Below are 14,203 nucleotides of genomic sequence, written 5' to 3' on the forward strand. Positions count from 1 at the left end.
TTAAGCGTATTTATCCATCTGAACACGAGAGGGCGTGCTTTATCTTCTTGCTCAGGGATTTAATGCAAAAGTGAACTTTTCGTCGGTTGCAAACATATTTTGGCCCTCTTAACCTAGTACACCGTAGTAAAGCTGTAGATGTATAAAATAAGTATAAGATAAATATAAGTTTTACTATCTGTCACTAGTTTTAGTTATTCAATTTTTTTTTTTTTTTGCACAGTAAAAATAACAATTTAATTGAAATACTTTTAACTGCCGTGTGATTTCTGCTGTATTGTACAGCTACGTAACAACAATGATAACTAATCATATTATAATATGAACGAAACAATCTGTAGTTGAGATTTCAAAAGTAAAAGCTCAGAAAGCATGCAAGCGTGTTTCCTTTGACATGCACCTTTGAATTCAGAGCGTAACCACCCCAATACCAGCTACTGAATATTGAGAAAGTACTGTTCTCCACTCTCACACACACGCTAACAGTTTTTCTTTCTTTTTTTTTTTTTGTACAGGGAAGTGGATACTAATTTCACTTCCTGCCACAGAGATCGCTATGCTTCCTGCTAGCGCAGTTAAGATGTGTTTATGCCTCAGTTTATCAATGCAGTAGAACAACCAGCTGGAGGACAGCAGTACTTGTGTAGCGCAGAGAGAGATACCGATCGGCTCTGCTAAGTAGTACAGGATACAATGCCACATAAGACCTTCTGGACTCAAATCTGATAAAGGATATCACATCAAACATTTCTCTTTCTTTGCGCCGACGAAGAAAAAACAAGGAAAAGAAAATGAAGAAACAGTTCAATCGGATGAAGCAGCTAGCTAACCAACACGTTGGCAGGCAAGTACAGTACTTGTTTTACGATTTACACTAAAGGTAGAGGCGCTACATTTCATTTTAAGCGGACTTTGTGTGTTTCTTAATGGACAACTTTGGGGAGCACGACTGAGTCACATTTCAGACTTCGTGACGAACTTAAATATGTTGTTCCCTGGATTGGAAAGCGTACTGTAGCAATGCGCATTATGTTTATGGTTGCAAAAATAACTTTTCTTGAAACTTTGGCAATTTACAATATGAATTAGAATTGAAGCTGTAGAAATGAAAGCACAAAATGTATTATTTATTTAACTCGTTTGTTATGTGCGCAAAAGTGAGCCGAGGTGTAAGTAGCTGTGTAATTTAAGATTTCTTAAATATATTCCCGAAATGCGGCCGTACAGTAAGTAGTGCCATTTTTATCCAAACGAATGGCATTTTCCCATGTCTTAGTAGGGCTTCTGAACATCTGCATCGAGCCAAATGTGCTCTTCCCTGCCCGAGACACCCTAGGTTAAATACCTCTGAGTGAACATTTCATCTACTGACTGCTGTACTTGCATGAACCTAGAGAAGAGTTTACATGAGCCACATTTGAATAAGGCCGAGGTTATGGAAGTGGTTTTGGTAACTGAACACCAAATGTACGACGAGTGAAACTTTTTCAGGACTTGAGACAAGGTAACTACATATACAGTATCCAACTGCTGAAGGCTGAATTTGAGCTCTGAGAATTCAAGGCTGCATTCCACCCGCATTATAACTCTATAACTGCCTCGGCTCTCCAACAGACTAGACGAAATGAGAGACTCCTGTCAGAGTGGAGTGATCCAAAAAAAAAAAAAAAAATGCTGTGTATCCTGCAATACTTTGGTGTATTTGCTGTACAGAGCAACTGACACAAAAGTCTCATAGATAGGAGTATTAGTAGGCTACTACTTTGTGCAAAATCACTGTTTTGTGCAGGCATACAGAATGCTCACCTCAGAAAGGCTGGATTAATGGAGTTTTGACTGAAAATGTATGGTATTGAACTCCAGCGATTCCTTATGTCCATTGTAGACCAAAACAAATCTAGACTGTATTCACACACAGTAAATATTTATTTGCAGTTGCTTCCATCCAGCGGGCGTTACCATGGTGCAAAGTATTTATAAGCAGACTTCAAGTGCAATGTACAACAGTGCAGGTATAACATGGGCGGGGAAAGCAATGACACACAGCTGTTGCTGGCATTAATTCAGGCTGTGTATTGTACAGGAGCTGCTTATTTGAAGTGTTGCTACCGAAGTCACAAGCCCTTCGTAACCATTTGAAGTGGTATAGTGCAGGTTGATATACAACAACCAGAAACTTGTATGTTTGTGTTATACTCAGCTGAGGTGTGTGTGTGTGTGTGTGTGTGTGTGTGTGTATAGATAGTGTGTAGTTTCTATTGGCTAGTCAATGAAATCCTGGAATGAAGGAACTAGGAGTAACGTAGACTGCTCTTTATCCTGTTCAATGATGTCGGACTGTCCCTGCCTCGAGTAGGACCCCAAGCAGCTGGTGTTCCCCTTAAGTGAAGCATGATGATGACTGCTTGCCAGATTAGTTTGGAATGCATCCTGCCCTGTTTCTCTGGTGTTTACAGACACAGTGGAGATCATCACACTTGCATGCCATACACCCGACCCTCTCTACCAGCAAGTAAATACTGCTCCTCTTTCCTCTAGCCAAATAGATAGATTAGACCGATCTGGGCGCTGGGGTAATCCTGCGTGTGGCTCTTCTGCACAAGCAGATGACGGATTCATGTTCCAGCACCGCTTTAGAGGGAAGCAGGCTTTCACCAGAACCACCCAAGAGATGCCTACAGCTTACAGGCAGAGAAGTGCAGATAGAGTACACTTAAAAAAAGGAAAAAATAGGTGAAACTGCTATGCAATAGGCAAAGATATGACCTGTCGTCCAGCCGGTTATCAGTTATGTGAAGTCCGCCTTTGTTTTTCTCTTTGGTTTACTGATGTCAGTTCTATTCTACAGAGCCCATTTGCTTTAGCTTGGTGTCTACATTAGGTCAAAATGAATCAGTTTCCTTCCACGTACTATAGAGACGGACAAACCTTTCCAGCTTCATTGATCCTGACGGCAAGAATGCTTTTCTAATGGCAGAAACTCTTCTGGTTTATTTGGTGTATTTAATATATACATTATGTAGTACTGTATGTCATCTAATTTGGACTAAATAGGTCTGTAATTTAATATACGGTATGATGATGCTATTATCCATTGTGGTTCAGGATGATATAATAAAACGCCTATATTTAGGCCATATTGCAAAACATGGTGCAATTTTGATACTCCTGCATGTGAACCAACATTCACTATTAATAGAAAATAAGCAGAGAAGGAACCCAGGCTTGTTTGCATGCCATAACTGTACAATAAGTGTCATTGGATGTAATAAATTAGGAAATTTTGAGTAATAAAGTAGAGCTACAGTTCAAGTAAAAGTCCCAGAGAAGCCTTGTCCTGAGTGGTGCACTCATTCATTCATCAGTGTGTTGCCAGTTCTGTAGCTAGCCAGGTTGGAATGGCTTGTCACTGCTGCGTGGTTTCTGTATTATCTTGCTGCTCTCTTGCTAGTCTCCTACGCACCATTAGTTCAAGTCAGATACTTTAGCTTTGCAAAGTATGTGTCAGTGCAGTGGCATTTAGTTCTCTGTTCACAACACTGTAAAAAAAAATATTATTCATTCATGAGAGAGGTTAGATTTTGTGGAGGTTGGTGATTTGTTGATGGCGAAAGTCCCAGTCTGACAGCACTGTCTCCGTTCAGATGTGGTGCAGTGTGAGGGTGAGGTGAGTGATCTCTCACTGCTTTTTAGAGTGGACTGGTTTCCACTGCAGAGACTGAACTGAGGTCACATACCTAACTGCACTTGTGATGCAAGATGGATTTGAACCCAAGCTAACCTAAATATAATGACACTGAGTAAGTTAGTCTGACATGACTTACGGCATAACAGAAACAGGACTTAAAAACTAAGTTAATATTTTAAATGACTCACGTCGGCTAACTTCCAGTTACACGTAAGCAAATCTTTTCAAACAGTCAAATTTACATATAAGTAAATAAATGTACTGTATATTAAACATTAGCTGGCATTATGAAACATTTGCTGTAAATAGCATTATGTTAATACTTTGTATTACTTGTAATTGTCTTTCAGTACAATTTCATATCGCTAGCAAACAGGTGTGAGTAATCGATCAACAGAAAATATAGATTAATACCCTAATTCTGAGTATACCAAGTCTTGAATGTGTGCTTGTTGACAGCAGACTGCCAGTTTTCTCCTTACCGCTCCCAGTTCCTTGTTTGACACATTATGTAAATACATGGTTCCTCAAGCAATAAATAACCTTGTGAGCTGTTTCTTTGCAAGGCTATGTAAGGGGCTTGCAGTCCAGACAGTTCCGCAGGAGACCTTGTGGGTCCTGTACTCCTGTGCGTACATCTAGCAGGAAGATTTGTTCTACAGTAGATTTACCACAGTCAGATTTGTTTAAGTGTTTACAGAATTCAATTAAGTACATTCCTGGTGAATGTTTACTACTCTGTGTGTACAATGTGAAAACTGTTCATGATTATTCCAGATGCAAAGAGTATCCTGATAGAATCTAGTTGTATATGGATAAACCTGTCCATCTATTTGGACTTCTTTCACCCAGTTTTAAAACTTTACAATAAAGTGGTACAAACAAATGGTCATTACTCATTTATATAATGAGCACACAAGGTATCTCTTCAACGACATGAATATTTACCAAGGCATCATACTGTTAAAGGGCAATAGTGGTTTTGAATATTTCAAAGCATCTGACATTCTTCTTGATCTGCAGATCCCCACAGTGCAGTTTGACTGCTTTAACATATCATAGGGTTTTTGCCCAGAGGAACATTATCCAAACTAAATAAATTAATAAATAAAAATCAACTCAATTAGCAAGCCTCAAGACACTGGGGAATCATTTGAAATCTAATCCTTATATCCAAACTGCAGTTTAAGAGCTGTTTAAAGCAGACTGTCTGCCTTGCTGGTGTCAAGAGATCCACATGCATGTAATGCTGCAGAGCCCCAGTGTTGAAACCACTGAAATTTCCCCTGTCTTCACATCCTCTTTTCATTGTAGGGTAAGGGGCCTTTCTAAATGTATTACAGCATGTGAAGTCGGCCAAATGTACATTTACAAACAAAGGCTCCCTGAATTCACCAGAGACTTGATTTTGCATATCTGTTGTCTAATTAGCTCACTCGTTATAGTTGTCATTAGCTCCCCAGTGTTTTTACTGATGGAGTGTTTAGTTTAGTACCAATGACTAACCTTTTACCAAATAGGCATTCTCTCATTACTACTTCTCTAAGTTCATTTGGCTTGGGGCCTAACACAGGCATGGCCTTTTTTTGTTTTTGTAGCCTGAGAAAAAGCATGTAGAGCTAGCGTTAGGAAAGCCACTGCAGTTTTCAGAGCAAGTAACCCACAATTTATTGGCTCACGTGTTAAAGAATTTCATTAAAGTTGCTCACATGGTTATGACTCAGTATAGAAAACCCCAAAGCTACTAATAGTGGAATATATCCAAGTTGTGTTTTTTTTTTTTTTTTTTTTTTTTTTTTTTTTTTATAGAACCAGTATAATGAAGCTGTCAGTGTCGGTCCTGTAATCACAAGTACAATAGGTCTTGCCTGTCCTCTTCATGCAGAGTGTTGGGTTTTTACAGGAGCTGTCTCCACTGCAGTCCGAGGGCTGCACTGTGTCGATATTGCTAATGAATTATTCAGACGGTACCTGACTGCATTCTGGATGGCTAGAGCCCCTCGTTTCATTGCGGAGACATAGAGGGGAGGTGTCATACATGATACTGTGCAGCGTGTCGTGTTGATCTAGTGTTTCCGTGGCAATGCAGAGTGCCCATATGCTGAGGTGCTTTCTTTAAAAGAGTGCTCTAGTAAAAAAAAAAAAAAAAAACTGCTCTCTCTCCAGACATACATTGTCAATGAGAGCTAAGACTGAAAGGATAGTCTTTGTTGGTTTGTTTATTATCGCTAATCACCATGCAAACCTAGTAATAACATAACACTTACATAAAGCAAAGAACACTATTCTCTTTACAAGTGAATAGTGCAAGGCATTTTTATGTGAATGGTTATTGTTTGCATTGTTGAAAATAAACTTGAGCAGATTGTCGATCCATGTTTATTAGATTGGATACAATTAGATTATGTGGGGGACAGCGTTAAAACGGATGCTTTCAGCACTGAAAAGTCTTTAAAAAGTCTTTAGTAAAAAGTATTTTTCAGTACCATCAGCCCTGTATCCCTCAGGGTGCTTCTGCCTCAAATGTGTTTTTTTTTTTGTTTTTTGTTTTTTTGCATTGTTGCAATGTTTATAATTAGAAGTTGTGCAACTTTCAACGACAGACAATTTGTACTGCAAACATTATCAACTACCAGCTCTTTGAAAAGTTTCCTTTTCTGATAGAACCAAGGGCTCCACGCCTTTGTCCTTCACCTTTCTCAGGGTCACTGGTTTGCAGAAATGTGCCTGCCTGGGGCCAAGAAAATAAATACGAAATCCTTTGAAACATCCCTGTGTACATTGCAAGAACGATTATTTTAGTAAAAGCCCGTTTTCTGTTTACATGTCTGGAACGAATGGATTATTACAAAACTAAACACTTGTGTTCAAGGAGGAGCACAGACATCACAATCTTTTTTTTTTTTTTTGCTCCTAAAAGTACTTGGAAAAATACACCTAAATGTCATTGCCTGTTTAAAAACATAGGCTGTGTGTTGTACAATATGTTGAGAAGAAAGTTCTTTCACAGGTTAATATGATTGTAAAGGGCAGTAATAAGCACAGTGGTTGTAAGGGTTAAACACATGAATTGCAGTTTACAGTTTAAGTTGATATTTTAGAAACCCTTTTAGGTCAAAAGTTTGCTGGGTATAAATGACAATAAGACCCGCTCTCACGCTTTCATGCATTTCATCCTGAAACTGCGATCGGCTCCAATGATGCCGAACAAACGCGGTTTGTGATGCATGAAGACTTCTCATTGTGAGAGTGCAGGGAGCAGGGAGTCTCCTGGCTTCCTGTCCAGTCCAAGAACACTGTCCCACTGGGAATATCTGTTGGAGGAAATACGAGGCAGGTCCTGACTAGAAGAACTGGACTGGAAATTCCATTTTGGGACAAAAACTCTGTCCTGATAGAATCCCCTATCCCCTGCTGAAAATACATTCAAATGCTGTAAGAGAAAATAAGGTTGCCCTTGAAATCATTTTATGATTATATTTTTCAAACAATAAATCTGTACAGTACACTGTAATGTGCATATCAGACTCCCCCGGCCTGCTTTGTTCCTGAATTTGGAAAAGCAGGTCTCATTGTCTGTAAGCAATTGCTTGTTAATTCCTGAGATTTGTGAATCGCAATTAAAGTAGCTGGGTGGAGTTTTACAAACCCAGATAGTACTATCATATCAGCGAGTACAGAAAGCGCAAAATTAGTCACAGTTCACTTTTAGACCAAGAGTAGTGCACTTGGAGATATAAACACTTTTTTTGATGGTCTCCCAGGGGACACTACAAACACACAATCACTTATAGTTTGTCACTTCAGTTTGACAGGCAAGTCTGTTCCAAGAATATATTTATATACTGTATTTAAATTGTCTAAGATCTGTTAACAAAGATTCTACAAAACAGATGACATGCATGGATTGCTGTAAAAAAAAATATATTTAAAAAGCGCATTTTGGTTCTTTGAGAAAAAATATTATCACATGATCAAGACTAAAACCTTAGTTATAAGCCTTATGTGGATTTGTTTGTTTATCCATTCCAAGAGGACAACTATATCTGTCTAGCGTCTAGAGACTTTTCTGACTTCCTTCTCATTAAGGAAGTTAGCTGTAGAATTTCTTTACAGAGTTTTTAGCTACAGGTAAGTACTGCTGGAGAGGGGAGAGGGTTTAAAGAAAAGATTAGTTGGTGTTTGCTTTTTAAAGGTTATTTCAATATGTATTAATTTTTGTCCTGTTTTATAGCATTTGTACCTTCTGTTCTGTTGTGCGGTGGATCTTAACAGAATAAAAATGCTTTATACATTGCATATTTTAAACTATAAGTAAAGGTCACAGTCAAAAAAAGAAAGACAATAGAAAATATTTGCAAATCTGTTGAAACAAGAAATGCAGTCTCTAAACCTGGTTTTGTATTGTTGCTACCTGTAGATCATATCTGTTTAGAAATAGCTTGAAGCTAGTTGGAGATAATCTAGCTTTTCAGAGCATTTCCTCCAGCTTTAATTCATTCATTTTTTTGAGGGAGGGAAAAAATCAGATTTTTGTAAAACTAGAACCAAACTGAAGTACTGCTATTCATGACCTTTTAAGCACAATAAAGCTGTTTTGCTTTTTTCATTTTCTATAATTTTATATGGAAATCTCTCCTTTTAAAATAAATAAATAGGAGTTTATTAAACACTGGAGTGAATGATTTGAAGATATGGCCCATAGTAGCTACAGTATATGGTAAACATGAATGCCTTTTTCTTTAATCTCAGGTAGAAGAAGAATTTACAAACTTCTGCAGTATATAAATCATGTTTATATGGGGGGGATGTAAGACATTATACAGCAAGCTTCCATTACCTACGGTCTAGATTGGACTGCAGATATTCAAAACAAGCATAGTATTGCACAGCACCCAGATCAATGCTAATGCAGTATCAATTAGAATCTGAAAATTCCCTGTCTACTGTTGTAATTTACTGCTTTGTTACAGTAATTCAATGTGACGGATGCTGCTTGTGCCATTACCCTGACGCTATCAAGATCCTTCTTATCTCCTGCCCTGGCTGCAACATCGCTCCCGGTGCCACGGAGCATTGGTGCCATGCCAGCAGCCCTTCAAAGGCTGGACGTCTGTGAATCTTTTAATCAGAACATGCTGTCAAAGGAAGTGGTCCACACAATGCATGTAGTGCAAATTTGCTGACAATGAGAACCCATTGTTTCACGTCCTCAGGAAAATGGTGCTTATTTACATGGAATAGTAACACATAATTGCATCATTTGCATACCGATTGCAGGCCTTGACTGATTACAGAGTGGGATAAAGATTAGAGCTTATATTGATGCTATAGTACACCTTGGTTGTATGTTTTATATATTGTGTTATTTTACATGTTGCACCAGCATGCATTTGAACCCATGGAAAAAGAAGCTGTTGTATTAGCAAGCTTTGTCACTGCCATTCCTCACTAGTTATGCTAGAACATTGATTTGACAAGAATACCAACAGCTTGTAACTTCTGTGACGATACAGAGATCACTTGATCAATTGCAGCTCAGTGTTAGCTTGGTCTCGTGATCAGTGATTAGAAGGCAGAAAAAAACTGCAGGACATATGTTCTGTTTAAAATTCCACTGGTATGAGAGGAATTCCAGCTTGACACTTCCTTAGACTCTGTATATAATCCCAAAGTCTTCTGGGAATGTGAGGCTGGCTGCAGTGGCGGGACGAGCAAAGCTAATGGGTGCTTTTACAAAACGGCAAACAATAAACCCTAGTTTGTGCTAGTTTTGTAGCAGTTGTAAGTTTGCTGTTGAGTGTAACTGAAAAACTGATGCAGAATGTACATGTTGTTCAGGTTCAGAATAGAAATCCTATAAAAACGAATACAAAATAATGTCAAAAGCAGTAGAAGGGACCAGCAAACTGTGTTTGTTCCGGCGCTATACTGTAGAAACAAGTTTTCTTGGGTGTTGTAAAGTCACATATCTGTGTGCAATAAGTTTCCCAGAATCTTGGCATTTGTAATTCTGGCACGCCATAAAGGCAGTGGTTCCATGCCTGTTCCCTCATAGTACTCTGGGATGTAAATTATACTGTACAGTTTCTTGAGCAATTTCATCCTAGATTATTTAGTGTCTTAGAGTAGAGGAAACTCGCTATACTATTGTTATCTGTGAGCAGGTGATACTGCCTTGCACAATGTGTGAACTTTATATAAAGTAGCTTACCGGGACTTTACAGTTGACTGGGTTTAATCCCAAAGGAATCAATCTCTGTAGACAGACAGATCAATTATTGCCCCCCTGTTACTGTAAGCATTCACTCTATTGTAGGTTTCTTGAGTCTAAATCAATTATGAGCCTTACTAAGCTTAAGTATTGGAAAACTAGCAATCTTTGGGTCAGCGCCATTCATACAGGCACAGACCATGCTGGCTTCAAGACTCTGGGTTTGTTCTTTGAGTTCATCGAATGGTGATCCTTTTGGTGGTTATGTGGTTTGCAGAACTCTCTTATATTTAAGTGTTCTTTACTGCTGATTCTTGAAAGTCCTGCCTTTATTAGGCAATACAATCCCAGGGTGAGTGAGAGGATAGATTCCAGGCAACAGTAACAGCTAACAGAACATATTGTAGAGGCTATGTGTTTTTACTGACTGGTGGAGAAATGGAACCAGCAATCAAAAGACGGAATCTATCTATCTATCTATCTATCTATCTATCTATCTATCTATCTATCTATCTATCTATCTATCTATCTATCTATCTATCTATCTATCTATCTATCTATCTCTATCTATCTATCTATCTATCTATCTATCTATCTATCTATCTATCTATCTATCTATCTATCTATCTATCTATCTATCTATCTATCTATCTATCTATCTATCTATCTATCTATCTATCAGCCTGCTGAAGTTATTAATCAAGCACTGGAGGATATAGAGGATGCTATGTGAAAATGGAGTAGAATTTGCAGGATCTACAACTTATGTCCCAGAGCTTCCAGATAAATGCATTGCAGAATTATGCATTTACTGGCACCCTATGCTTTAAGAATAAAGCAGCACTGTAATTTATAAGGTACCACCTTTGCACTGGATAACATTTTGACGTGTGTTCCAACATGTTTTAACACGAACACACTCCCGTCTTGTATTACTTCAGCTAAAGTTGGCAGGAAAAATACACTTTTTTATTACTTTTTATTTTTTGCTTCAGGCAGATGATTTGGTTTTGCAGAACAGTGAAGTTTCATTTCTTGTTTATATATGACTTGAGACGGCAGCGCAGTTGGGCAAAAGTTTTGGAACCCAAAACGGAAGACATTCTGGTCCACAACAGGAAGAAAGGATACAGTGAAGGGTGTTGTCAAGCAGGCGCTACAACCAAAGTGTTGTGCTTGGAGAGGTTCTAAATATAACACTTTTAATGGTTTGAATTGAATTTTCCTACCATGTTTAAGTCGAATGATAAATACTGCTACTTTTCACTTTTTGCCAGTATATTAGGTTAACCGTGCAATGTATGTTTTTTGTATTGTTTAATTCAGACAAGTGCACTAACTATACCTTCGGAACTAATTATAGTGCATCAATGCAGGCAGCTATATTATGTATTCTAATAACCACAAAACGATCTGGTTGGGGAAACACTTCAACGTCCAAGAAGGTATTTTATAAACCAAAACTGTTCTGATCATGAACTGGGGTTGCATTTGTATTATGTGATGTTGAACAAAAGCTTATCAGCTTGCTTGCTTACCTTCCTGCTTGGCGTTTGTGAGTACAGGCCAATAGGATGTCTGATGCTTTACACGAAACTGCATTTATAATTTGTATTTATAACAAAGCCTTATAACAAAGTCTAAAGCTTTAGTTTACCAGAACACAGAACCAATCTCTATGCACTACATAGTTGTTATTTTTGAGGAGCCATAGTGCCCTGCTTGGGGGGGTGAAGTGCCAGCCTTGAGAAACAAAGCTCTTTTGTTTTACACACAAATGCTCCAAAAAGCAAACAAGCTTAACTGCACTAAATTTAGACATACCTCGCCAACAGCAGTCTTTAATGATGCAAGTTATCTACTGTTTCACTCTCTCATCCTCCAAAAACATGTCATCTCTGTTGAGGGTCATGCTCAGAGATGTATGGTGCTCTCGTTTCTTGGCGTCTGTTTGCCCTTCTAGGCCTTCAGAAGGTCCAGTTGACTGTCCCATTTGTTTACATCCTCTATAATTTTCAAACTAGATTTGACAACTTTATTTTTTGAGAGCAAATGTCTAGTGACTTGCCTACAGTAAGTTGACCAGATGCAGCAATATGAACCTAGGATTTTACAACCCCAGGCCCACTGCTCTGCTCACTTGCAGTCTGAGGGCTGCTGTGAGTGAGCAGGTTTCCTACTTGTCAGTGGATAATATATTATAGTACAACAATGTAGTGTGTATAGCCTAGTGACTGCACTCTCACCCCCCCCCCCCCCCCCCCCTTTATCCTGAATTATAGTTGCATTACAGTGTTTGCATTATGATTCTTCTATTTGCGTTATGGCCCATGCTTGTGTGTTTGTTCTCACTAAAAAAACTGTACCCAATTTTAAGAATCCTTTGGTATTGGCAAACCTGAACCAATCTGCGGTAATCCTTAATGTTAAGGATGGGGCTTCAGTGACCAATATTAGTACAGTATTGTGCTAAGACTGCGTGATCCCACAAGAAGTTTGACATTTCTCAGGTTTAGTTGCTTAGGTCTGTAAACTCTGTGCATCCAGTAATATTTAGCTATTGAACTGCTGAATAATTCATGTGATCAGCTCTCATCGTTTTGCTTTCTATTGATCTTGCCTGCAGACTTTCTCAGAAGATCAAAGCTGGTATAGCCATGTTGTTTTCAGCTCCTGCTCGGCTGCCTGGCAGAAGAAACTCCTCTGAATTGGCACAGCTTGTGGTCGGAGGCACCGGGGGACTTGCAAATGCTGTAGTGCAGTTCTGTGCAGTAGACTGTTGCAGTGCAGAGGCGGTATGCCTTCAATGTTTGATAAATCTTGGGTTCATGCTGTTCTTTTCAATGTACTGAATCTCAAAACCAAGTTACATTGAGCACTGGAGAAAAAGACTCCTAGTAGTAGAACGTTATCAAGAACAAATAATAATAATAATAATAATAATAATAATAATAATAATAATAATAATAATTTGAAATATGAAAAATAAAATAAAATATTAAAATGTGTTGTTTACCTGGCCGACATTGGCACTGCACTATGAAAATATTGGTTTCAATTTGCATGTTGAGGGGAAATCCAGTCAGACTCTACTTGTGTGTTGCTTTGAAGTGGAATTAAAGAGATTGGAATGCACAGAGCACACAGTGTTTTCAGAATGACCGCAATGTCTGTACTTCAGATTTAAGGTTGTTTCCTGTCCTGCTCGATGTTGGTGCAACTTGCATGCTTGTCAGCAGTACCACCTTACATCTGGCAAATTTCGAAACCTGACTGATAATAATGTACAGAGATGCTCATTAGCATTTGCTGGCACCTAATGTACAATTTGCTGTAACTTTGACTGTATGCAGTAAGGATGCTGTTTAAAATGTGCACATGCTCTATCTGGTTTGTAGTATTGTTACACTGGAATTGCCATCTTCCTAGGAGTTAAACATGTGTTCTGCACCTCCCTAGTGTCTCATAATAGGATCCCTCACAGTTTTGCAGTTATTGAGAGAAACCTGGACAAAAGTCTTAAGAATAACAGGCACTGGTACAAAGCAATTGTACAGCACTATAAAACACCAGGGCAGAGATTGCTTCTTCCTTTCAAGCTCGAAGGTTTAGAATACTGTACACACTGCTCTGTTACCTTTGTTTTTTTAATTTGTATTCACGGCTTTATCTTCTGCAGACTTAGTTCCCTGATTATTCACTTTCACTTTTCAATATGAGCGGCATGCCTTGCACAAAAAATAAAGTCGTTTTTTTTTATTTTTGTGTTTGTCAATCAAATAGCCTTGTTCGGGTTGTTAGCAGTGCTGTGTGATGAATTAAGCCAAACTGGAGTGCCTCTACATGCCTGTGAAGCTTTTATATCTTAAGAGAAGCTGAATGGCTGTTTTCAGAAACAGCAAACATGTGCTGTCAACATTGACTAAAGGAGAGAACAAGTCTACACTGCACATTACAAAGCCCCAGCATGTTAGAATTGGTTTTAATACAAACTACAAATAGTTAGCAAAGGACCAAAAAAAATAAATTAAGGGTTGTTTTGAAGGGGGTTTTCACTTCCAAACCTTTTAAAATGTAAAATGCACGGTACCCATCTCCCGACTAGCTGTAGAATGGAAATGTTGGTGCCATTTTGTAGTCTGTTTGCTAAAGTTAACATGTTTACAGAGGCCAGCTGAGTGAGTGAGGAGAGAGAGTTAATTTTGTTTTATTGAATTGGTAAGAAAAAAAGAGTGTGAGATGGGAATCACAATACATGTTGTAGATGTTATTATGACAGAATGAACTGCTGCTTGAATCAT

General features: G+C 38.4%; 1 protein-coding gene across 1 annotated transcript in view; it reads left to right on the forward strand.

Annotated features, from left to right (window-relative positions):
• Positions 1-594: 594 nt before the first annotated feature.
• Positions 595-14,203, forward strand: part of LOC121331151 (rho GTPase-activating protein 17-like) — a 49,557-nt gene continuing 35,948 nt past the window's right edge. The window contains exon 1 of the mRNA XM_041278364.1: positions 595-844. Within this exon, the coding sequence (XP_041134298.1) occupies positions 792-844 (53 nt within the window). The 5' untranslated portion in view covers positions 595-791. The remainder of the gene's footprint in view (positions 845-14,203) is intronic.

The sequence above is a fragment of the Polyodon spathula genome, chromosome 18 (assembly GCF_017654505.1).
Source record: "Polyodon spathula isolate WHYD16114869_AA chromosome 18, ASM1765450v1, whole genome shotgun sequence".
NCBI classification, from domain to species: Eukaryota; Metazoa; Chordata; class Actinopteri; order Acipenseriformes; family Polyodontidae; genus Polyodon; species Polyodon spathula.